Raw genomic sequence first — 27,008 nt, 5'->3', positions numbered from 1 at the left:
AAAAAAAGGCAGTTTAATATCTGGTAAAGGAACAAGAGGGTAGTGCGTACTATGCACTTGGGGAAGTTCATTGGAGCAATTATTGGTGTAGACTTTTCTTAAAGCTTCACTGAAATATGGAAAGCTTTGAGAATTGGTAAGATTTGGACAGACAGAAAACTCTTAGGTGTTAGTAAAAAAAAAAAGGCAGTTTAATATCTGGTAAAGGAACAAGAGGGTAGTGCGTACTATGCACTTGGGGAAGTTCATTGGAGCAATTATTGGTGTGGACTTTTCTTAAAGCTTCACTGAAATATGGAAAGCTTTGAGAATTGGTAAGATTTGGACAGACAGAAAACTCTTAGGTGTTAGACGCAGAAGATGGGGCAGATATTTTGGAGTAGAGGATACTGAAAAGATGGACTTGTTTGGAAGGGAACAGAATTGTGATCTTAGAACCTAAAGAACTAAATTTAATTACATCTCTTACTTTGTGTTCCTTCATCATTTTGTTTATGATTTTTTTTTTCCTTTAGTGAGTGTCCTCATTTAAAGAATTGTGAAATTCAGATGAAATGCTTGTGGAAGCATTTTGAAGATCAAAACCACATTTAATTATAACTAATACTTGTTTTTATTGAGGAGTTATGGGAGTCAGGATTGCCAATGCACTGGGGCCAAATTAAAAGGGACAAGTTCCAGAGTATGAACTTACACTGTTTGGCCATTAAATGCTTTAGTCAAAGAATGATGTGATACAAATGGCATTATTTGAGAACGAATTTGGATGCTTTTTTTTCTAAAAAGATACCTTAAATTTTTAAATTTCTTTTTATTTTATGTGTATGAATATAGTTATCCCTGCATAACTGTAAGTCCGTGAGTTCACCTGTGTGGAGCAGTGCCTGCAGAGGACAAAAGAGGGTGTCAGATCCCCAGGAACTAGAGTTACAGATGGTTGTTAGCCATGGTGTGGGTGCTGGGATTTGAACCCAGGTCTTCTGCAAGAACAGTCAGGGCTCTTAACCATTCAGCCATCTCTCCAGCCTCATATACCACATTTTTACACACAGCCCTGCATACTTTGTGTTCGTGTGTGTGTGTGTGTGTCTTATGTATATGTGTGTGTGTTATGTATATAGGTGTGTGTGTGTGTGTGTGTGTGTGTGTGTGTGTTATGTATATGTGTGTGTGTTATGTATATGTATATGGCAGGGTTTCATATATCCCAGTCTGGCCTCAAACTCAGTATGTAGTAGTTGATGATGACCTTCAATTTTGATACTCTTGCTTCTGGTTTCTGTGGTGCTGGGAATTCAACCCCAGAGGCTTTATGCATGGTATAAGCCAGCACTCTACCAATTGATCTGCATCCCTAGTTCCCATTGGTTTGTTTTGTAAACATGCTTGTAAAGGGTTGGGGACTTAGCTCAGTAGTAGAGTGTTTGCCTAGCATCTTGTCTAGCATGATTTAATCTCCAGCACTGAAAAGAATAACAAAAAGGTGTACAGAGATTAAAAGAATAATGACTTGATTTGGCTCTCATTTTTTATACAAAGCTCTTTGAATTTCCTTCAGTTACACTACCCTCTTTAGAGCCAAATGAAGGAATAAGACTGTACACAGGATGATAATGAAAGCTAAAGATAAGAATTAATTGGAAGTTGGACTCGGGTATAGTTTAGTGGCAGAGTCCCTGTAAAAAGGAATTAAGTGGGAGTGTTTTCTCCACAACCTACTTTCCATTTGTTGAATCAGATTTTGATAGGCATCTCAGGTATAAAGAAATTGTTGCAAGTCATTGAAGAGATTTTGGCACGAATACTTCATTTTGAAATTATTTTGCAAATTTTTGAAAACTCTGAGCATATTGTTTTCAGAATTTTAAAGTTTATGTAGTGAGAGTTGAATACCTTTCAGTAGTAGGCATTGAGGCATAAGAGGGGTGTAAGAAGTTTGGGACTCTCCACTTATCTTTACATTTATTGGAAACCACCTAACTTGGCTAAGAACCTTTCTCCCAGGGTCTGAAAGCCAGGATAATACTCTATTCTATGCACTTCAGAGTTCTTATTAAAAATTTAATGGTATGTGCCAGCGCTGTTTGTAAATTATGAAGTATGATAGTCGTGTAAAGTCTTGAATGTGGCTTAGTTATATGTCTGTATTTCCTAGACCATGTAAAGCATTTTTTCTTTTGTCTTTGTGATTTTGGTTAAGCTGACTTTATCTTGTTTTCTAGATTGTAATTTTGTGTCAGTAAGCAATCCATAAAGTGTCAGCATGGGAAAGAAACGGACAAAGGGGAAAACTGTTCCAGTTGATGATTCCTCTGAGTCTTCAGGTAAATTTCATCTGTTGACTCTTTAAAGCAATGTCAATATCCCTAAATGGATATTTTCACATATAAGATCATATCAAAGTGTATATTGTTACATTATCAGTATTTTGCTATTCATTTAATTTTAATTTTTTTTTTGGGGGGCATCTTTTTGAAACAGGGTCTCCCTGTAGCCCCAGCTGGCCTGGAACTCACTATGTAGACCAGGCTGGCCTCAAACTCACAGAGATCAGCCTGCCTCTGCCTTCTGAGTGCTGGGACTACAGGCGTGTACAACCACGCCCGGCTTTCTTTTTAATTTTTGTTTTATTATTTTGTGTATATGATATGTGTGTGTGAGTGCAGGTGTGGGTGTGCCACAGTGCATGTATGGAGGTCAGAGGGACAACTTGCAGGGGTAGCTTTCTCTCTTTCCACCAGGGTTCTGGAGGTCAAACTCCGGTCATCAGGTCTGCACATCCAGTGCATTTACCTGCTAAGTTGTCTCACTGGCCCTATTTTAATATTTGTATGTATGTGTCATTTGATCATCATCTACATTAGTTTTTTTTTTTTTTTTTTTTTTTTTTTTTTTTCAGGGTCTCCCTGTGGCCCCAGCTGTCCTGGAACTCACTATGTAGAACAGGCTGGCCTTGAACTCCCAGAGATCCGCCTGCCTCTGCCTCCCAAGTGCTGGCACTACAGGCGTGCGCCACCACGCCCAGCCTACATTAGTTTTTAATGATCCCCTACTCTATTGATATAAAGGACTATGGCTGTATATTTCATAATCTAGTGAGCTAGTCTCCTGTTACAGACTGGGGAAGTCTTGAACTTTTCAGTGTTCTGAATGGAACAGTACCAGGCTTTGTTGCTGTACATCTGTGCTTAGCTGCTTGTTTTCTTGATACAGATCCTAGAAATAAAATGAAAGCACATGGCAATTTTCAACGCCCTTTGATTCTCTTGCTAAATTGCCATTCAGAAGTGTTTTGCTAATGTACAGGTCCCTGAACAGCACAAAAAATGGGTCTTGTTTCCTGAACCTTTGCCAGTACTAGGCAGTATCATTTGTAAACATCTTCACTAATTTGGTGTTTTAAAGGATATTTCTTTTTCCCCTCTTGGGAAAACTAGTGGGATTCAGTAGTGTTTCTGCATGATCTTATTTGCAACAGTATTATTTTTCTTGATATGTGTCCATTGGCTATAAAGCCAGCTGTGCCATTGACTAATTGCTAAGACTCCAGTTTCCCTGAGACAGCTCAGACCCTTTAGAATGCCTTCAAAGCCTTTGTTCCCTTGTCCCTAGCTCAATTTCCAGGCTCCAGTTCAGTTATCATTTTTAGACATTTTACGACGCCACCATTTAGGGAGATAGCACTCGTTTTTATACACCTTTATATGTGGGATTGACCTTTTCAGCTTGTTCTTCACTACTTGAAGACATGTTTTTTTATGATGCCAGAGAGACTTGACTTCAGATTCTGATAAAGCTATCTAGTAGTTATTTGATCTTAGGTACTTATCTTACTTTTCTTTTTTGTTATTAGGAATAATAGTGTCTTCCTTCTAGGTGACTGTGAGAATTAAATGAGATAGTATATGTAAAACACAACACAGTTTATAGGAATGGAGCCTTTAGCCATTTTTTCTGTTCATTCCATGTTTTGGAGATTCTTATGTTTTGATTTATTTAGTTGCTGCTCCTGATAGAATATGAACTACCCAGAAGAGAAGAGGTGTGTTTTGGTCACTTTGAAGTTCACTAGGACCTAGTGTAATTTGTAGGCTATAGTAGGTGTTATTGAATAAGTGAGTGAACGCTTAATAAAAAGTACGATAACAGACCTTTACTATTTTTTTTTTTTCGGTCTTTTTGAGACAGGGTCTCTCTGTAGCCCGAGCTATCCTGGAACTCACTATGTAGACTAGGCTGGCCTTGAACTCACAGAGATCTGCCTGTCTCTGTCTCCCAAGTGTGCTGGGACTACAGGCATGCGCCACCACGCTGGGCTAATAACGGACCTTTAAAGAAAATAACCAGAGCCAGGTGTAGTGGCATATGCCTTTAGTCCAAGCACTTGGGAGGCAGAGGCAGGTGGATCTACATAGCAAGTGCCAGGCCATCTGGGGCTACAGGGAGACCCTGTCTGAAAAAGACCAAAAAAGAAAAGAAAAGGGCCAAATAAAGGGGGGCCTGGAGAGATGGCTCAGTGGTTAAGAGCATTTGTTGCTCTTGCAGAGGACCTGGGTTTGGTTCCCCGCACCCACATGGTGAATAACAACCATCTGTAATTCCAGTTCCAGGGGATCTGACACCCTCTTCTGGCCTCTGCAGGCACCAGGCATATACATGGTACACACACATGCAGGCAAACATTCATACACATGAAAAAAACCACTCTTTTATTAAAAAAGAAGATAGCTAAATAAATGGAATGATTTGTAGGAGTGGCAATTATATTTAGAATTTCAAAAAGCCAAGTTTTGGGCTTGGAGAGATGGCTCAAGTGCAGTCCTGAGGACATGAAGTTTGGACCCCAGCACTCATGCAACAAGCCAGGTGTCCCTCAAACATGTTTTACTTCAGCTCCAAGGGATCAACACCTTCTGTCCTCTGGCTAGGCTCCACAACCCACCCATCCACATCCACATGCACATACTTTCACACATATATACAGAAATAAAAATATATATTTTTAAAAGCACATTTGTACAGAATCTGTTTTTTAGGGTTAGGGGTATAGCTCAGTGGTAGAGTGTTTGCTTAGTATTTGAGGCCATGGTTCTTTCCCCAACATTACAAAGGAAAAAAGAAAGGAAATTACAAAAATACTGCCTGTCCTGCTGACATGATATTTTCTTCTGGGCCTGTTGTTTTTTAGGGAGATTTAGCTCAGTTGATAAAGAGTGCATTAAAAAAAATTATTTTTATTTTTTATGTGTATGAGTATATTGCCTGCATGTAGGTAGGTGCATCTCTGTCATGCCCTGCCTGAGGAGGTCAGAAGAGGGTGTCAGGTCCCCTGGAACTGGAGTTATAGACAGTTGTTAGGCACTATGTAGGCTCTGGAAATCGAATGCAGGTCCTCTGTAAGAGCAGCTAGTGCTCTTAACCACTGGACCATCTTTCTAGCCCCTCTGATAGAGTGCATTTTGACATGTGTGAGGCTCTGCCCTACTATAGCACTGCCACCCATATGAAAGCATCTTTCTCATATAATCACCTCATGATATTCATATGTGAAACAACATTGAAGTGTTCTGATTCTCTAAAAGCTTATTTATAGAGTAAATTAATCTTTAAGTTTGGGTACATTTTACTATTAATAATAAAACTCATTGATCTTATGTATTCCTTTTTTATTTTTTTCAGTAGAGCCTGTGTGCAAACATCTTAGAAAAGGGTTGGAACAAGGTAATTTGAAAAAAGCTTTAGTGAATGTGGAATGGAATATTTGCCAAGACTGTAAGACAGACAATAAAGTAAAAGGTAATTCTGAGGAAGAAACAGAAGAAAATCCTTCAGTTTGGCTATGTCTTAAATGTGGCCATCAGGTATGCTTAGATTTTCATCAGTATGGGATTTTGGAAAACTCTTAGTTTGTTTTCATAGGTCTTATGTAAAAGTACCTAAAAGACTGTGATGTAGATCTTATTCTCTGGCAAAGTGATTTTGAGGCTGGGATTTTGTGTATTGGGTTTTTGGGAGAGTGCTCTCAAGTACCACAGTAGTAACGAGTGGGGGCGGGTGTAGGAGTAGTCAAAAGGAGATGAAACATTTGCAAGAGGGCATCAGTGGATTATACAATAGTGTCTGGCCTTTGGTGTCCTGAATAGAAGCAAGGGGTCAGGCCTTTATGCCTGTGCTGGATGGTATCTAATCCTGGAAAGAAGTTGTAATCTCGGGCAAGGTATCTCTCTTTCATTGAGGATAATTCTGGGTTTGGGTGGATTGGTCTGTGAGCTCTCATCAAGCTACACAGTGTGATCTAGAGTTGGTACCCTCATTCAGATAGAAAACAGTCAGATGTGCTTAGAAGTGATAGAACTAGCTGGTGGCAGAGAATCTGGTGCTGTTCCTTTATGAATTAAGCTTATACAACTTCTAGGTGAATGTCTTCTGTGCCTGTTGGGTGGGTTCTTCAGTTAACACATTGTTTATTTTCTTTAAATTTTTTTTGTTTTTAAAATGTGTATGTGTGTGTGCTTGCTTGTCTGTATGTGCACCACATGTGTGCAGGTGCCCGCAGAAGCCAGAAAGGGGTGTCATACTGGAGTTACAAGCAGGTAACTTCCCATTGTGGGTGCTGGGAACTGAAGCCAGGTCCTTTGCAAGAACAAGTGCTCTTAACTGCTAAGCTGTTAACTCTCCAACCCCCAGTCAGCACTTATTTTTTATTAATGTGCTACATCTTTTTAAATAGTGGTAACTTTAACTCAAAATAGAAAATAAGGATGTCACCCTTCGCACCATGTTTCCTGGAATAACGTGAACAGAATTCTACATTTGGGAAAGCACCTGTGTGGACTGACTGTTTTTAGCCAAATAGGAGACGATGGGGGTTAACTGGAAAGGTAGTCCAGTGACAGGGGATGTTGTTTATGAGTTTAAGAGAGTAATTCATAGTATTTTAATTGTACTGTAACATGAAAAGACCTGTGTTTTAGAAGTAATAAACTAGGGGCTGGAGAGATGGCTCAAAGGTTAAGAGCACTGACTGTTCTTGCAGAGGACCCGGGTTTGATTCCCAGCACCCACATGACGGCTATGAACCGTCCTTAACTCCAGTTCCAGGGGAATCCAAAGCCCTCTTATGACCCCTGTTACATTGCACAACACGGGTGCACTCATATACATGCAGGCAATATACTCGTACACATAAAATAAAAATAATAAAAATAAAATATTAAAAAAAAGAAGTAATAAACTAATATGTATATGATGAAAGAGGCTGAGGTAAAGAGAATCTTTTAGGAAGCTGTTAAGGAGATGAAACCAGATCCGATGGGTGACTGTATTTGTATTGTTTAACTGGACTTTTCTTTTTTGTGGTGCTGGGAACAGAACCCAGGGCCTTGTGCGTGCTAGGCAAGTGTACTACCACTGAGGTCATGTGGTTTAATTGGGACTGTAAAGTACAAATTGGAAAGGCAGAGTGATGTTAGTGCTAAAATACTGTTTTTCTTAAATTGCCTCAGTTGTCTGTGGATATTTAAATTTCAACAGAATCCAGACTCTTTCTGGAGCCTAACATTGTTTTTTTGAGATTTATTCATTTTGTGTGCATGTGTATGTAATTGAGGGCTGGGGTAGAAATCAGAAGACAAGTTTGCAGGAGTTGGTTTTCTCCTTCCACCGTATGGATCCTCGGGATTTAACTCAGGTCCTCAGACTTAGGAGCAGATGCTTTACCTAGTGAACCATCTCACCCAACCCTAACGTGTTACTTTTAAAAATGCAAAAATGGTAAGAGTTCTTGAAGAAATTATGTATTAGTGCTTGATTATGAATTCTTCATTTGGTGAGTTTTATGGCTTTGAGGTTTATGATTATGATTCTCTAGGGCTGTGGCAGAGATTCTCAGGAACAGCATGCCTTGAAGCACTACACCACACCAAGATCTGAGCTTCACTGTCTGGTTCTTAGTTTGGACAACTGGAGTGTATGGTGAGCTTCCATTCCTTGCCTATAGAGTGGAGATTATATGAAATATTGGAGAGTGAAATTTAGATTTTTATAGTATTTCTTTGCCATCACAGAAAGCTAGAAAGTGATATCCTAAGAAGCTTTACTTAGTACTGCACAACACAGAAAAGTAGTGTGTAGACTGCTTAGGGAAGAACAACTTTTAGATAAATGAGAATATAGTAAAAGACTAAGTTGATTTACATGAAAACATTGTCAGGCCAGTATTTTATTTTGTGTTTCCTACATTTTAACATCATTAAAAACAGCTTTTATTTATTTATTTATTTATTTATTTATTTATTTATTTATTTATTTATTTATTGTCTTTTTGAGTCAGGGTCTCCCTGTAGCCCCAGCTGACCTGGAACTCAGTATGTAGGCCAGGCTGGCCTTGAACTCACAAAGATCCTGCCTCTACCTCCCAAGTACTGGGATTAGGCTTAAAAACATCTTTAAAAAATTTCTATATGTATAAGTGCATTGCCTGCATGTATGTAAGTGCACCAATGTAGTCCAATGCCCAAGGAGGTCAGAAGCAAGCATTGGATCCCGTGGAACTAGAGTTATGGATGGTTGTTAGCTGGCATGTGGGTGCTGGAATTTGAACCTGGGTCCTCTGCAAGAGCAGTCAGTGCTCTTAACCACTGAGCCATCTGTCCAGCCCCCTAAAAACAGATTTTTATTTCATTAAAAACTGACTTCACTGCAGTATTCACTGAACACCAACTGTCAATTGTAAAATCTGTTAATTTTGTTGGTCTGACTCTGTAGTTTGAATTATGTGTAGAAAAGACTGTGTTTGGTATATGTATGTATTGCATTCATGTTCCGTATACACAGCCATGTGTGCCCATGGGGAGGCCAGATGAAGGCCTCATTGTTTCCTCTATTCCTCTTCACCTTACTGCCTTGAGACAAGGTTTCTCACCGAAGCAGAAACTTTTTGAAGGGAAAGCTAGGCTGATTGGCCAGGGAGCTCTTGGGATACATCCCCGACTGCCTGTCTGGTGTTGGAGATAGAGGCATGTGCAGAGTTGCCTGGCTTTTTACATGGCTGCTGGGGAGCCAGTCTCAGGTCCTCATGCTTGTTGTATGTAGTCTAATAAAATAGTGGCAATTTTTTATAATATGTATATATGGCCATAATTGTGGCTGATTTTATTAATGATAATTCAGTTAGTATACATAGTCTTAGAAAAACAATTAAAAAATTTTTTTTATTTTTAACTGTGTGTGTGTCTGTGTATGGACTTGTGTATATATATTGGGTGCCCATGGAGAGGCCACAGGATATAGGATCCCCTAGAGCAGTTGTGAGTGAGCCCCCTGATATCATTGCTAGGTACCACATTCAGGCCCTCTGAAGAGCAATACATGGGCTTTACTTATTTATTTATTAATTTTATGTATATGAGTGTTTTGTCTACTTGTATGTGAGTGTACCTATTTGTACAGTGCCTGTGGATCCCCTGGAACTGAAATTAATGACAATTGTCAGCTGCTGTGTGGGTGTAGGTCCTCTTCAAGAGCAGCCAGTGCTTTTAACCACTGAGCCATCTCTCCAGGCTCCCAAGGAAGCAATTTTTATTTTCAGTTTTTCCTTTTTTAAAAAGTTTACATGTGGGGCTGGAGAGATGGCTCAGCCGTTAAGAACTCTGGTTGTTCTTGCAGAAGACCTGGGTTTAAATCTCAGCACCTACATGGCAGCTAACAACTGTCCATAACTCCAGTTCTAGGGGATCCGACAGCCTCTTCTGTCTTCCACGGGCATTGCACAACACAGGTGTACTTATCTACAAGCAGGCAATACACGCCTACACATAAAATAAAAATAATAAAATATTTTTTTAAAAAGCTTACATGTATTTGTGCATGTGGGTGTGGGTGTGGTGGTCAGGGGACAACTTTCCGGAGTCACTTCTCTACCAGGGGTTTAGGGGAATGAGCTCAGGTCTTCAGGATTTTGAGGCAAGTGCTTTTACCCGCTGACCCATCTTGCCAGCCCTATTTTCAGTTTTTCTAATAGAATAATTTGGTAGCTAAACACTTAGGGCTCCCCAAAGTATATAATTTGTCACTCTTGTCAGGCATAGTGCCTTATGCCTTTAATCCCAGCATTCAGGAGGCAGAGGCAGGCAGATCTCTGTGAGTTCAAGACCAGCCTGTCTACATAGTAAGTTCCAGGGCAGCTGGGGCTCCAGGGAAACCCCATCTCAAAACAAAAACCAAAAACCAATAATAATTTGTCACTTTAATTTTTTATTTTATGTGTATGAGTGCCTACATGTATGTAAGTGCACCTGTGTTGTACAGTGCCGGTGGAGGTCAGAAGAGGGCATTGGCTCCCCTGGAACTGGAATTACAGAACATTTTTAGCTGTCATGTTCATGCTGGGACTTGAACTCAGGTCCTCTGCAGGAGCAGCCAGTGCTCTTAACCACTGAGCCATCTCTCCAGCCCCGTCTCTTTTTCTTTTGGTGGTCAGTTTGTCATTTTTCTTCTCTATCATAGGTGTTACATCTGCGATGAGGAAGTACAGTATTGTAGTTCAAACCGATTAGGCCAAGTGGTTGATTATATTAGAAAACAATCTGGTATTACAACTCCCAAATCAGGTAAAAATTTTTTCTTAATAGATACTGTAATGTTGATTCATGTAGCTGCTTTTATTTACTCTCTCATTTACTTTGAGACAGAACTTGTATATAGCTCAGTCTGACTTTGAGCTTGCTATCCTTCTGCCTCAGCCTTCTGTTTACAGGTGCATGCCACTACCCCTAGCTTATTTGTTTAGATTTAGATTTATTTATTATATTGCCTAGTATTGAATTTAGCTGGTAATGTTAGTTATGGCTCATTTTAAACTGTGAACTTATTTTTGGTTCAGAATATAAAAGAGTGAGAATATCTGCCTCTGTGAGGATTAGAATTGAACATATGTGAGAAATGCTAGTCACATGTGATGAAGGGCCTTGATTAAAGATGAGGAAATAGGCCCTGGTCTCATAATCCTGGCCAAAGCCTTCCTGTAGACACACTTTATATTGTACATAGTATGGCACATTTTGTAATAGAAAAGTTTCTGTCATTTAAGTAAAATGAAAAAAAAAATTTTTTTTTTTTTTTTTTTTTGAGACAGGGTTTCCCTGTGGCCTGGCCTGGAACTCACTATATAGACCAGGCTGGCCTTGAACTCACAAAGATCTGCCTACCTCTGCTGGGATTAAAGGTGTGCACCACCACGCCTGGTTAAAATGAAGATTTTTAACTATTTGTTTTGTAGGGGTTTTTTTTTTAGAGATAATAGGGTCTTATGTAGCCCTGGCTGGCCTTAAACTTGCTAGGTAGCCAAGGATTACTTTGAACATTTCTTTTTAATTGAATTTTTCAATACATCTTACATCTTGATCATATTTAGATCTCCTCCCACCATCTGCAACCCCCCATAGCACTCCTCACCCCAGCCCCTCAGCAGATTTCACGTATTTGAACCAGACTTTGATGAATTTTTGATATTCCTGCCTCTAGTTCCCAAGCTCTGGGATAACAGGCATGTGCCACTATTCTTGGTTTTAGGAGGTCCTAGGAGTCAAACTCTAGGCTTCATGCATGCTAGGCAGCCATTCTTCCAACTGAGCGACATCCTCAGCCCTGATTAGTAAGTCCTAATGGTCTCAGGTTCTTCCTGAGAGTTCAGAGGATTGCCTTGGCCTATAGCATTTGCATTAAGCTTGTTTTTTAGATGCTTGTGGTGTCAAGTATGTTTCTCAGGGCCACAGTTGTTATTTTTGTCAGAATTAATTTTTGGTCAGTAGAATTCATTTAAACATTATGTTCACATTCTTTATTTGTTTTGGTTCTAATTCTATAAGGTAAGATAAATTCATTTATATAGAATAAATATGTAATAAGGGAAGATTTGTACCAAACATTTGTATCAAACGTTTGTCAAACTGTTGACTTTTTATCAGTTCTGAATATTTATTGATTCTTATGTGTGTTTACCTTTACTTACTTAAATGGCAAAGTCACTAGTACTGTGTTCCAAGTGTAACTTTGCATTTAATATGAGTATATTGCAAATCTTGCCAAATCTTTCTTCTTTTTCTCCTTTTTAAAGCAGAGAAAGATAATGGGAACATTGAACTTGAAAATAAAAAGTTGGAGAAAGAGAGTAAAAATGAACACGAGAGAGAAAAAAAGGAAAACATGGCTAAAGAAAATCCTCCCATGAACTCTGCTTCCCAAGTAACCGTGAAAGGACTCAGTAACTTGGGAAATACGTGTTTCTTCAATGCAGTTATGCAGGTGCCAGAGGCTTTTTCTTCCCTTTTAAAAAATTTCACCCTTTCCCTCTAGAGTCTGAAATTTACATTTTTTTTTGATCTTCCCATATAATCTATTCCTATGTTTTCAAAGTAAACACAAAGTATTTATTGTAAAAAACTAACATAGTGAGGTTTCACACAATCATAGCCTCTGCCATCTCATGAGACTTGCATTTGGATAAGGGAAGCCCAGGATAACCTGATAAATATAATCATGGTATTGCTAGCAAGTGGTAGCAAGTGGTGGGAGAGAATTATGATGGGGATGTGGGAACATACTTCATCCTATCATAGGAGATGTCCCTCCAAAGTGATGTGTAAATTCAAAACTGCTTTTGTGAACCACATAAGGGAAAAGAGCATGTTGTAATGTTTCCTGTCCTAGATAGAGATGCAATAAAGATACCAGTGTTGATTGTGATTTTCTGTTTTGGTAGGAAGTAGTTGAGTGAGCTAATTCTACAATTGTCCTTATTTTCTGTCCTGCATTATAGAACTTGTCACAAACACCAGTGCTTAGAGAACTAATAAAAGAAGTGAGAATGTCTGGAACAATTGTGAAAATAGAACCACCTGATTTGGCACTAACAGTATGTATTTTATTTTATTTAACCTTTTTTCTTCTTTTTTTTTTTTTAATGTGTACATGTATATTGCTTGCATGTAGGTAAGTGCATCCATGTCATGCAATGCCCGAGGAGGACAGAAGAGGCTGTTGGATCCCCTGGAACCAGAGTTACAGACAGTTGTTAGCTACCATGTGGGTGCTAGGATTCGAACCCAGGTCTTCTGCAAGAACAGTCAGTGTTCTTAACCACTGAGCCATCTCTCCAGCCCCTTTTGTTTTGTTTTTTTGAGACAATCATACCATGTAGCTCTCACTAGCCTGGAACTCACTTTATGGACCATGCTGGCCTTGAACTCACAGAGATCTGCCTGCCTCTGCCTCCCAAGTGCTGGAATTAAAGTCGTGCATCACAGCACTCCCTTTTTTCTTTTTTGAGATAGGTTCTTGCTTTGTAGCCTTGGCTAGCCTGAGAACTTGCTGTTAGTCCAGTCTGGCCTCAACTTGTGGTAATCCTTTAGCCTCAGTCTTCCAAGTGCTGGGATTGGCGGTGTGTGCTCAGCTGTATTTTTGTCTTTTTTAAATTGGCCCAGGGAGATGGTTCATTGATTAACAGCATTTGCCTTCCAATCTGAAGACCTGAGTTTGATTCCTGGGACTCACATGGTGGAAAGAGAGAACCCACCTCCAAAAGTTTTCCTCTGACTTCCACATGCCTTGACACAGCACTTGCAGCCCCTCCTATACACAAATAAATAAATGTAAAAAAGTCTTTAAGCTGTTTTATGAGTAACTTTCTCCTTTGTGAATATCCGTAATTTAAATTGTTTTGAAGAATTGAACTCATTTCTGCCTTTTTGTTTGGTTTATAAGTTAAACAATTTCAGGCTAATAGATATTATAAGAAGATTTACATTTGCTTGCTATGTGTATGATATGGTTTTTTATGTATTAGTAGTTCACTTTCTTCTTGGGAATGTTGGTTTTTGTGAAGTCCCAGGGTAGCGTTGTTTCTATGTGACTTAAGTACTGTGTAGCCAAATAAATTTTGCCTTACCCATTTTTATTATGTATATTTTTGCTTTGGCTTTTTCAGTTCTTAGGTACTAAGATCCTGTTAATCTAAAACTAAAATAGAGCTGATTTTTGAAAATCAGTTATTTTTTATTACTGTATGGGTGGGAGTATGTGTGGCACAGTATGCATGTGTTAGTCAGAGGACAACTTTATGGAGTTGATTTTCTCTTTCCACCTTTACATGAGTTCCGAGGATCAAACTCTGGTTGTCAGGTTTGCACAGCATGAGCTTTACCCAACTCTGGCCCAGAGCTGAATTTTTCATAAGAGTTTTTGACCAGAAAGTTTCTTTTGCTATGCCTTTCAAATGTTTAAATAGGCAGCTCTCTCAGAATATTGGCAAAATATATTAACTAGTTACATTTTAGTTAAGGAAATGATTCCAACATTTGACTGAAGTAATTTTATTCTTAATATTCAGGAACCTTTAGAAGTGAATCTTGAGCCTCCAGGCCCTCTCACTTTAGCCATGAGCCAGTTTCTTAATGAGATGCAAGAGACCAAAAAGGGAATTGTGACGCCTAGAGAGCTCTTTTCTCAGGTCTGTAAAAAGTGAGTATCCACTTCATTGTGCTTTCAGTGCATTGGTAAGATGCTGAGAATTAGTTTTAAAACTAAAAACATTAGAGCCAACTCAGTAAATATATATCATTAGAATTTAAAAGCAAGCAACATACTTTATGTGACAATAAAATCTGCTAAGGGTATTTGTTACTAGACCAAACACAGATTTTGAGAAAATTAGAATACTGTTATTTGGGATATAATCCTAAACTTGGACGTATTTTAGTGGACTCATCATTGCTTTTCTTCTTGTTTCTCTGCAGAGCGGTGCGGTTCAAAGGCTACCAACAGCAAGATAGCCAGGAGCTACTTCGCTACTTACTGGATGGGATGAGAGCAGAAGAACACCAAGTTAGCATATTCTGAGAGCCTTTTTATATTCTCATGACCTGTCTGCCTGTGCTATCCTAGGAGTCATTAAAGCAGAGGCTAGTCATTGAGACCCTTGTACTTTTGAACATTTATTTACAGCAGGTTTCCTGCCAGTCTATTTCTTTAAAATAAATCCAGAGAATTAGGATGGTTCTCTTTTTCAAGATGCCTTTGTTTACCTGGGACTTGCAGCAGTATTGTTCTGTCAGGGCTCTGTGGTACCAGCCTCTTCCAGGAGAGTCGCAGAGTACTGGACAGTGTTTTCTTCCCAAATGGTTCCTTGTTACAGCACACACTTCCTCTTTTTCTCACTATTATCTAATACAGCATTTTGAATCTGGGAAGAATTTTCATTTTGATAAGAGGCAGGAGTTAAAAAGGTTTGCTAATTGTCAGGATATAAACTAATGCATTTTGGAGGCATAGATATAATTAATAATTGTACTGATAACAGTGGTAATAACTAATTCTGCACTTATACCAGGTAGTGCTCTGTGTTTTGTATGAATTATCTTACCCAGTTTGTACAACCATTTTATGAGATAGATTATGTTCTTACCCCATAGATGGGTGTAGTGAAGGCATAGAGAAGTCCAACGTTTAGTTCAAGGTCACTCAGTAATGGTACAGTGGGACGTCAAGTGCTGGAGCTAGTCCTTATAGCTCTTGGGTTCACTGTCTTTCCTAAGGAGGTGGGCGTGTCCTGAAGAGCTTTGGTTTGACTAGGTCTAAGATCTTCAAATAGGAAGAGTAATTTTATGCAGGGGTTTGCTTTATAGGCTTAATAATTAAGGCATAATTTCTTTTTAGCTCCTTGAATTAATTTTGAAAATGTGATTCGGGAAACATTAACATTTATTTTAGTAAATTTGGGGAGCTACATCTTGATCCTTTCTTGAATTTATTACATATTTTCTAAGGAAAATAACTATAAAATTAAAAATTTAATAGTATATATATATCCATTTTATTACTTTTAGAGAGTGAGTAAAGGAATTCTTAAAGCATTTGGTAATTCTACTGAAAAATTGGATGAAGAAGTAAAAAATAAAGTTAAAGGTAATGTCTGACTTTTTGAACTAAAACAATATAGTTGAATTCCTCTGCCCCTTAGGACAACATTACTGACACATGTATTTCAAATCCACACTTATAAACACAATTTCTCCATTTTACCATTGAATTTTAAAAATTATTTCGTATTCCAAGGGTCAATATTTTGAAACAATTTTTAACTTGTGGCATAGTCTTTTATATATATTATATTGAAATCTGTGAAGATAGAATTGAGGTAACATAATTTTATTTTTTAGAAACTTAGGCTTATAGCTAGCAGCCATACATGACGGACACTATATGAATTGTCAGTATCTGGTTATTAGTCATGGAGCTCATGTGGCATTTAAGGATTTAGGACAGGGTCTCATTCTAGCACAGGCTGGTCTAGAACTCTCTGTGTAGCTCAGGCTGGCCTTAAACTTGGCTAGGTCAGCTCCTTGAGTGCTGGGATTTCAGTTGTGAGCCACGATGCCTAGCTTTGTTCGATAGAACTGAACATGATGATGGATCTCTTCTGTATGCTGCCCTGTGTAGACAGCATTAGCTGCATGTGGCTGTTGAGCAATAGAATGTCACTGGTGCAACTGGAAAACTAAATTTTTATTTTTATTAAATTTCAGTGGCCACAGTAACTAAGGGATACAGTATTGTAAAGCTCAGGTTCTGGTCAACTCAGCAGCTCTGGGTCCTTGGCATCCTGTAGAGCCTGGCCAGTAGCAAAGGAAATAGTGCCTTCTGACACCATTGTTCCTAAAAGTGTCTGCGTACAGGCCTCTGTCATTTGAGTAATGCTTAAACATTTCATGTATTTGGAAAATTAAGTGTTTAGATAATAAGATGTTATTTTATTTTAAATTTATCAAAAAAACAACAAAATAACAAAATCATATCTGGGACTAAAAATCAAAAGGAACATTTTATATGAGGTAGTTACCAGGTTTTTTTTTTGTGTGTGTGTGTGTGTGTGTGTACGTGTGTACAAAAGGTATTCAATTTTGAGTTCACAAGGCAAATTATATGCATACTCAATTTTGAGTTCACAAGGCAAATTATATGCGTTTTTCTCCAAGTATTTTTTAATACTAGAGGTGAGCACTAGAGCAAAGGAACTGCAGTGTCAGCCCAGTCTGATTACTGATAGAGATGCTGATAAATAGAAATGTAATTATTAATAGAGGAAAATGTCTTTTTTGGACAGGAAATTAAATATGAAAATTTAAGATCTAGATAGGTAAGTCATTTTAACTTTTCTTCCATTGGTTCTTTCAAATTAATTGTAATTTTTTGTTGTTGTTGCTACAGATTATGAAAAGAAAAAGCCAGTACCAAGTTTTGTGGACCGCATCTTTGGTGGTGAACTAACTAGTACAATCATGTGTGATGAATGCAGGACTGTAAGTGAAGGTCATGTGGGCTGGATTATACATTAGTATTTATGAATATAGTTAAACCCTGTTCCTTCCTAAAACATAAATGTCCAACTTTGTAGGGCAGTCTGTTTGTTTTGAGACATGGTCTTGTTATGTAACCCAGACTGTCCAGGCACTCACCATAGTCATCCTACCTCAGCTTCCTGAGTGCTGAGATCAAGGCATGGACTACCATGTCCAGCCTTCATGGGATATTCTTTATGAACTGTCAAGATGTTTACGGTTCTTCACTAGAAATATCAGCATTCCTAAATTTAGTTTTTTGGGTTTTTTTTTGGTCTTTTTGAGACAGGGTCTCCCTGTAGCTCCAGCTGGCCTGGAACTCACTATGTAGACCAGGCTGGACTTGAACTCACAGAGATCCACCTGCCTCTGCCTCCTGAGTGCTGGGATTAAAGGCGTGCGCCACCGCGCCCAGCAGTTTTTTTTTTTTTTAACTTTTAATTATTTCTCTAACCCAGTCTTCAACACTCTGTAATTTTTTTCTTTTCAGATTTCATAATATTTTGTTTATTAAAGCCCTCTACCCCTCCTCTCTAGAGTAATCCTAATATATAATGGTTAATGCGAATCTCTTCTGATGTTTGAAAATGCGTTTCTAATCCCTATATATCTGATTATTACTAGTGACAGTCAGTTACTTTCTGAGCTCCTTGGCATCTGAGCATGGATATAAAGTCATCAGGTAGATTTCAATAGTAATGTTTTTCACATCTACTAATTATTAAGGAGCAAATTTTTATGCTTTGAAGAATTATTTTTTATTTATTTATTTATTTATTTATTTATTTATTTATATATTTAGCATGTTAGGTGTTATGGGGGATACTGCTTACTTTTAAAAATATATATACATTGGGGCTGGAGAGATGGCTCTCCATCTCCAGTGTAAAGAGCACTGGCTGCTCTTGCATAGGACCCGGGTTCAGTTCCTAGCACCCAAGTGGTGGCTAACAACAGTCCATAACTCTAATTCCAGGCAATTCAACACCCTCTTCTGGCATCTGTGGGCATTATACTCATGCACATAAAAATAAATTTTGTTTTTTAATCTTTTTGAGACAGGGTCTCCCTGTAGCCCTAGATGACCTGGAACTCACTATGTAGATCAGGCTGGCCTTGAACACACAGAGATCTGCCTGCCTCTGCCTCTGCCTCCTGAGTGCTGGGATTAAAAACATGTGCCACCACTGCTGGAGAGATGGCTCAGGAGTTGAGAGCACTGACTGCTTTTGGAGAGGACCCAGGTTCGATTCCCAGCACCCACATGGTGGCATGAACCGTCCTTAACTCCAGTTCCAGGGGAATCCGAAGCCCTCTTCTGACCTCCGCGGCATTGCACGACACAGGTGCACTCACATACATGCAGGCAATACACTCATACACATAAAATAAAAATAATAAATATTAAAAAAAAAGATGATGTATCTAGAATTCTTTTTCCATCCATCCATCTAGCTATTTACTTATTTATTTTGAAAATCCTAACTAGTTCATAGGCTTGCTAACAGAGCACAGGGTGGGGATTTATTTACAGAAGAGTGGGCGCCCCGTATTTACTGATGTGCTGGAAAAGTCCACACTCATATAGATCCTTTGACTTCCCAACATCCACACAAAATGGCGAGAGTATGTCTAGAATTCATCATTCTTTTTTTAATTTATTTTTATTTTATGTGTATGAGTGTTTGTACTCTGTGTACATAAGTGCACCACGTGCTTGCAATGCCAATGGAAGCCAGAGGGGATGGAACACCTGGAATTGGAGTTTGGACTGCTGTTAGTCACCATGTGGGTGCCAAGAGCCATGTGCAAGAGCTCGTTCTTCTCTCTAGCACCTCTAGAATTCTTTATGGGTAGTAATTTGATTACTACTATATAAGAAAGTATTTTTCTCATATTAAAATAACTATCTTCATTATTTAAGATTAGCCACATTCCCTATACCTTAAGGTGCATAAACAGTAACTAGAAAGTATTATCTTAGTTTGTTCCAGTTCATATCAACTAGGAATCCATTGTTATGTTACTTAGTAGCTGAAGTGTCATCAAACTTTTACCTTCTCTTTTCTTCAAAACGTATCATTTACATGCAAAGAAAGAAAAGAATGCTGGGTCTGAATTATATAAACCACTTACAGAAAGTGCACTTATGAAAGGACATTAATACAACATGCTACAGCATGTATCTACATTTAGAGAGAGGGAGAGAGAGAGAGAGAATGTGTGTGTGTGTGTGTGTGTATGTGTGAGGGCAGCTATTTGTGGAGGCCAGAGGTGTCAGATCTCCCTGGAGCTGCAGCCATAGGTGTTCAAGAGCCACCCAACATGGGTGCTAAGAACTGAACTCTGGTCCTCTGGAAGAGCAGTAGATGCTCTTAACTGCTGTGCCATCTCTCCAGCCCCTGATACTGCTTTTCTGCTGTTTTGTTTGTTTTCTCAGTATGTAAGATTGCTGTCTGTCATATGACATTTCATATGTTAAGGAAAATAAGCCTAATGTAGGAGTAAAAAATCATTGGGATGCATGAATTTTTCTTTCACCAAATAGTAGTTGTAAACTTAATTTTTATCAATATTTTCTCCATATTTTCAGTGTGGTAAGAAAAGTATAAATGATAAAAATCTGAAAAAGATAATGGAGGAAGAAGATAAAGACAGTGAGGACGAAAAAGATGATGACAGTCACATGAAAGCAAGAAATGATATTCTTTCAGGAACAAGTAAGCACTTACAGAAAAAAGCAAAGAAGCAAGCCAAAAAGCAAGCTAAGGTGGGTAGCTCTACAGAGAATCATGCTTTTCATTTCATTTATCGTATATTTGGTTTTTTTTTTTTTAATGATTAAAAACAGCAGAGCATTGAGTTTGCTTCATTGTGATATTTTCATTTTCTTTTTTTGGTCTTTTTGAGACAGGGTCTCCCTGTGGCCCCAGCTGTCCTGGAACTCTCTATGTAGACCAGGCTGGCCTTGAACTCACAGAGATCCGCCTGCCTCTGCCAGGGATTAAAGGTGTGCACTACCACACCCGGCTGACATTTTCATTTTCATATATATTTATCATTATGCTTCTTGTTTGTGCTTTCTCCCCTGGTAACTGTCCCCCTACACAAAGGTAAATTTTGTGAGGAAAAGAATCTTGTACTGTTCTTTTTGTACATGTGTGTTCGTGTGCTTCTTGCTTCTTTGTTAACTTTAGTCCATTTTTCCCCCCTTTCCAGAATGCTTTATCCATCCTGTACTTGTGCATCCTTTAGTGTTCAATTTGCTGTCTTCTCAGCAAGACTGGATCTAGTAATGTAACTCATGTCAATACATCTTTCTGCTGAGTAGTCAGCATCAACACATAATTTGGTACTTGGCTGCCAGTTTTCAGTTAGAGCTCATTTAGTTCACCTCTCATAGAACAGAAGTCACTGCTCAAATTTTTATTTCCCCAGTGGAGCAATGTTTTGATGAACAGTGATTATTCTTGATTTGATTTGAAGAATTTTCAACTATAATTTATTTGAACTCTGATAATAAAGGAATTCTTAAAATCAGAATTTGAGAGTAAACTCCTTATAAACTGATTTATATTTCATAAGAGACAAAACCTGAGGTGGTATATGTGCATTCTTTTCCTCTCTTGAATCTCGGTCTGTCTCTTCATCATCCCTACTTCTCTCTTTTTGATTCTTTATGCTTTTTTCACAGAACCAACGACGACAACAAAAAATTCAAGAGAAAGTTCTTCATCTAAACAATATTTGTGCTACTGACCACACTGAAAATGAGTGTAAGGCTGAAATGTCACCCGTGGGAGAAGTGGATATTGACTCCAACCATATTTCACAAGAGGAAGTTACACATACAGAAATCGATGTTAATCTAAAAGATTTAAATGGCCAAGAGAAAACGATAGAAAATACAACTGACAATCAAAACTCCCCAGAGGAACTAGGTGTGAGTGGTGTCAGTATGGATAGTGCTCTGGAGGTTTTGACATCTGACAGGAATTTAAATGGTGTCTGCCTGGAGGAAAGGAGCAGTGGAGAACTAGACCTTACCAGTGATTTCAAAAACCTTAATTTGAATGCTGCTCTTCATCCTGATGAAATAAATATAGAGATTCTGAATGACAGTCATGATCTTGGGACAAAGGTGTATGAGGTTGTAAATGAAGATCCAGAAACTGCTTTCTGTACTCTTGCGAACAGGGAAGCTTTTAGTACTGATGAGTATTCAATCCAGCATTGTCTGTATCAGTTCACCCGTAATGAGACACTTCAAGATGCGAATAAACTACTGTGTGAAGCATGCACAAGAAGACAGTGTAATGGACCAAAGGCAAATATAAAAGGTATTAAAGGTATTTATATTTTCTCACTGTAAATAAAATAGTAAAAGGTGTATTTTGTAGGCAGAATACTTGTGACTTATTATCACGCCAAGATTTGGAGCGTGTGAGTGCTCTCGTGTGTTAATATTTTAACAGAAGGATGAAAGAACTTTATTGAGGTGCCTAGTACTCTGTGGTATCCCAGCAGCAGTTAAAGTGTGACAGCCTTTTTCTCTTGTCTGTGTGTGTCAATTAACTTGTTGGCATGCTGTCATAATAGCATCCTTACAGATAGTGGCTGATTCTCTACATGCTCATTTCCTTGACAGAATTTGTGATGGCCTTGATCTCACTTGTCACCCTTGGTGTTTTTCAATCAAGTAGGCAAGAGGACTGTGCTTTCTTATGTCCCCTAAATATGGAACAGAAAGATACTGATAATTCCCCTCTGGCCCTCCTTTTTTTTCTTTTGAAGTTTAGATAGGATTAAAAGTGGGGAGGATATCACAGGTAAGAATTTTTACTAGAGCTCGAGTATTTTAAAGTCATATCTTATTTACATCTAGACATAAACAATAAATAGTGTTGGGGCTGGAGAGAAGGCTCAGCGGTTAAGAGCACTGACTGCTCTTGCAGAGGACCTGGGTTTGATTCCCAGCACCCACATGGCAGCTAAGAACCATCCTTAACTCCAGTTCCACAGGAATCTGAAGCCCTCTTCTGACCTCTGCGGCGTTGCATGACACGGGTGCACTCACACACATGCAGGCAATACACTCATACACATATTTAAAAAAAGAAAAGAATAGTGTTGATTTTATGACTTTTTATTTTAGAGCAGATACTGGGAAGCTAAGATACATAGGCAACATTTGATACAGTGTTTTTTAATTTGGTCATTTTTTTTTTAATGGATGGAGATATGTCAAGTACCTCCAGACATCTGATTTATGTACCACTTTTCAAAAGTATAGTTTTTGGTGTTTGGGATTAAACCTAGGGCCTTGTGCAGTTTGCCCCTGAAGTGCATTTTAAGTCTTCAAAATAAAGTTATTTGGAGATAGTGTCTTGCTTTGTAACCCCACCTGGCCTCAAACTTGCCATCCTCCTGCCTCCACCTTCCTAGTGCTGGGATTACAGACATGTGCCACCATGCAACCTTCTCTTCTCAAAAATATTTTTATAGGTAAGTATAAATGATTTGATGATATAGGGAACACTCATTTTGAACCCTAATTAACCAAAATGTATGCTCTTTAATACAATTCCATTCTAATACGGTAAAATCAGATTCAATTATTGTATTTAGATTTTATTCAGTATTTATGGAAAGTATATATATATAAATACTAAAACTTTGATTCTTACCTTTTGGTTAATAGAACCCCAAATATTATCATGTCCTTTGCAGAAGTTTGTTGATCCTTGCTTTAGATGTTTGAAATGATTTTGTAGCAAATCTGAATGTTTTGGAGGTTGAAAATCTTCACATGCTGAAATTTCAACTTTGTTTAGGTGAAAGGAAGCATGTTTACACCAATGCCAAAAAGCAGATGCTGATTTCTCTGGCTCCTCCTGTTCTCACTCTTCATTTAAAGAGATTTCAGCAGGTACCCTTGTTACCTCCAATTTGTTTTAAATATGTGACACCTATTTTCTTATTGTCTCTACTGTGCTTTGTTTTTTCTTAATTCTGATTTCAAAGAAGTAGGAAACTAAAATGTGTGAGCATGTCAGACCCAGGGGGAGAAATTCAGATAGTCCTTTACTAGAACTCTATTATTGTTTATTAGTATCTTACTCTGAATACCAGTTTACTACTTACACCTTACACTTAGGAATATAATCATTTTTCTGTTTTGGTTTTGTATCTTATTTTTATTAACTTTTACTAAACAGACGTACATTAGATTTTCCTAATTTTGGTGACCTTTTCTGGAAAATCACTACTACAGCGTTCAAATTCTCCAAACTGTAAAAGTACTTTTCGGATTTTAAGGGCATTTCCCCTTTTATGGTTGGTATTGACTTGACGAACTGGGTGGGCCTTTATTACCAGTTTCTTTTTTTATTTTTTAAAAATATTTTTTAATTTTTATGTATATGCGTGTATTGCCTGCATGTAAGTGCACCCGTGTTGTGCAGTGCCCAGGGAAGACAGAAGAGGCTGTCAGATCCCTTGGAACTGTAGTTACAGACAGTTGTTAGTTGCCATGTGGATGCTGGGATTCTAACCTGGGTCTTCTGCAAGAACAACCAGTGTTCTTAACTGCTGAGCCATCTCTCTAGCCCCTATCAGCAATTTCTTAAGCTTGATTAGAACATTAGGTGAAAAATGCTTCATAGCAAAATCTGCTGCTCTTGCTGAATTTTAGGAAGTCAAAATCTCTGCGTCTCCTCTTGCTTAGGGGGAGGTTGTGACTAAAGCAGAAACGGAGAATTATGGGAGTAGCTTTTGTGTTGTGTGTGTGTGTCTGTGTATGTTATGCTAAGAGAAAATAACAACTTGGAATCAAGTTCTGGTTGGGAAGAGTCTCCCTAGAAGTTTGACTAGGGCTGGGAGTTCTTTGGGCATCAGAGGGATAATTACTTAATCTGAAAAGCTTTCCCTCCCAAAGAAAATCTGTTATTGTCCTTTTTCAGGCTGGTTTTAACCTACGCAAAATTAACAGACACATAAAGTTTCCGGAAATCTTAGATTTGGCTCCTTTTTGTACCCTTAAATGTAAGGTAGGTAAAAATGTGTTCTTAAAATGAAGAGAAATTATAGCCTAACTATACATACATACTCCAATATCTCATGAAGTTGATTAACAGACACATAAAGTTTCCGGAAATCTTAGATTTGGCTCCTTTTTGTACCCTTAAATGTAAGGTAGGTAAAAATGTGTTCTTACAATGAAGAGAAATTATAGCCTAACTATACATACATACTCCATTATCTCATGAAGTTGTTTTTTGGTCTTTTTGAGACAAGGTCTCCCCCTGTAGCCCGATTGCCTGGAACTTGGTATGTAGACCAGGCTGGGATTAAAGGCATGTACCACCATACCTGGCTCAAGTTGACAATTTGAGCAGCCAATGCTCTTAATCACGGAGCCATCTCTTCAGCCCCTGAAGTTAATTTTTGAAGGGCTGGCTGGGGACATAGCTTAGTGATGGAGTGCTTGCCTACAGCTATTAAGGGAGACTTTGATCACTGCACCTTTTATCATTTCAGTATCTGTGATGAGTCATTTTGAAGATTATTTTAGAGCAGTATTACTTTGAATCTCCATTATTATGGCAAAAACTGTCTTGATTGTTGAGGGCATAAAACTAGATGAGATCCCAACTTAGGATACAGCGGCAGACGGACCTCTGAGAGATGGAGGCCAGCCTCGTCTACATAGTGAGTTCCAGGCCAGCTAGGGCTACATAGAGACCCTGTCTGAAAAGACAGAGGGAAAAAACAAAAGGTGGGCAGATACAATGTTAATCTCAGATTACTATGGTTGAATGTGAGGATTGGTGGACATGGAAGAGATGCAGGATGCAGCATGTTGGTGTTTCAGGGAATGCTGTATCAAATAGAGAATGTCTCAGCCAATACTTAAAGGAGGTGTAAAAATTAGTATGATGAAATCAGGATAAAAGTTTTTCCAGCAAAAATATTAACAGGAATAAAAGCGTAACACTATGCGCCTGCCAGACACTGGCAGTATACAGTTCTACACTTCCAGAGCCAAGGATAGGGAAATGAAGCCGAAGAAGTGAGATGGGAATAAGAGCTTCCATGCCCAGAGACTTGGCCTTATGTAATGGAGAGTCACAAAAGTGGTGAAGGAGTAAAGTGATCAAGTCCTATTGAATATTACACAAATGATTTGCTGAAGTGTAGAAGCCAGATTTTAGAACAGACTTAAAAAGGCAGTGAGTTAGGAAGGAATTGGATCAATTCAACCAGTAAGTAAGTAAGTAAGTAAGTAAGTAAGTAAGTAAGTAAGTAAGTAAGGCTAAAGTAGAGCAGAAGGGAGAGTGGAGGAATGTTTAAGGAGGTAAGTTCAACAGAGTTATGATTGGTGCTACAAGGTCAGGCAGAGTCTGTTGAGAATTCCTGGATTTTGGCTTGAGTAGACTGGGCACATGGAAGTTATAAATTAAGACAGGAAATACAGGGAGAACAGGTTGGGAAGTGGGGAAAATGAGTTCAACTTGAGATACTTTGAATTCTGGTCTCTATGGGCACCTGTGTGCTTATGTTATCTAGGAAGCATTTGGAATATATGTCTCATGCCCAGGGCAGAAAGATTAATCCTGGGCGGGGGGGTGTCGATTGGAAATCTGTACATTGGTGGTGATTCAAAATGAGGTGGTGTCCTTTGTGTTGCGCCTGGCAGATATGAATGACATAGCCAAGGACAAGCCTCAGGGTACAGCTACCTGGGTGTGGTGGAGCAGGCCTTTAATAAACCCAGTGTGTAGAAGCAGGTGAGTTTGAGACCTTTCTGGTCTACATAGCAAGTTCCAGGGCTACCCGGTGAGACCCTCCCCTCCCCTCACCAAAAGTGCATGAGTGGAGATGCAGATAGACAGAAAGACACCACCGGTGATCTCCCAGTTGGAAAAGGATTATTTGTTGGTACCAGGGAAGTCATAAGCACATTAATAGCAGTATTACTAAAATTTGAAATGTCTCTGTATGAAAGTTCAGATCGACGAGAACTTACAAAAGTCAAAGTTAAAGACCCGTGTGTGTGAACTTTTCTTACCAAGGACACCTGTATAAATGGGACAGGAAATAACTTCAGATTCTTTTCATTTTTAAAGAATGTTGCTGTAGAAAGCACACGAGTACTATATTCCTTATATGGAGTTGTTGAACACAGTGGTACTATGAGGTCAGGGCACTACACTGCCTATGCCAAGACAAGGACTGCCAACAGTCATCTCTCTAATCTTGTTCTTCATGGTGAAATTCCACAAGGTAAGCTGTCTTGGATAATTCAGGCATTTAGTAGATTGTTTCCAGAGTTAGAAAAACAATGAACTTCAGTCTTTCCACTTGTATTGAATTTTATATATTTTTTGACAGGTTTTGAAATGGAATCAACCAAAGGGCAATGGTTTCATATCAGTGATACACATGTGCAAGCTGTGCCTGTAACTAAAGTACTAAACTCACAAGCATACCTCCTGTTTTATGAGAGAATACTGTAATATCTGAAGTGCTTTCTCTAGAAATACACTTATGGCTTTTATACTGGCTGTAATAACAATAAAATATTAAAGACTAAATCATGTTCATGTAAGTACA

General features: G+C 38.5%; 1 protein-coding gene across 1 annotated transcript; it reads left to right on the top strand.

Moving 5' to 3' along the window:
• The first annotated feature begins 2,199 nt into the window (after nucleotides 1-2,199).
• On the top strand, nucleotides 2,200-27,008 carry Usp16 (ubiquitin specific peptidase 16). The gene is given in 16 exon segments (XM_029564906.1): nucleotides 2,200-2,324; nucleotides 5,683-5,861; nucleotides 7,871-7,974; nucleotides 10,507-10,610; nucleotides 12,116-12,303; nucleotides 12,818-12,913; nucleotides 14,387-14,517; nucleotides 14,793-14,880; nucleotides 15,882-15,960; nucleotides 17,263-17,369; nucleotides 19,945-20,163; nucleotides 21,088-21,733; nucleotides 23,228-23,322; nucleotides 24,356-24,442; nucleotides 26,522-26,678; nucleotides 26,787-27,008. Coding segments are annotated over 16 exon segments (2,466 nt in total). The 5' UTR covers nucleotides 2,200-2,263; the 3' UTR covers nucleotides 26,912-27,008.

The sequence above is a fragment of the Nannospalax galili genome, unplaced genomic scaffold, assembly GCF_000622305.1.
Source record: "Nannospalax galili isolate Female #2095 unplaced genomic scaffold, S.galili_v1.0 scaffold136, whole genome shotgun sequence".
NCBI lineage: Eukaryota > Metazoa > Chordata > Mammalia > Rodentia > Spalacidae > Nannospalax > Nannospalax galili.
Note: the sequence above shows the minus strand (reverse complement) of the source record. Positions and strands in the feature narration are given on the sequence as shown.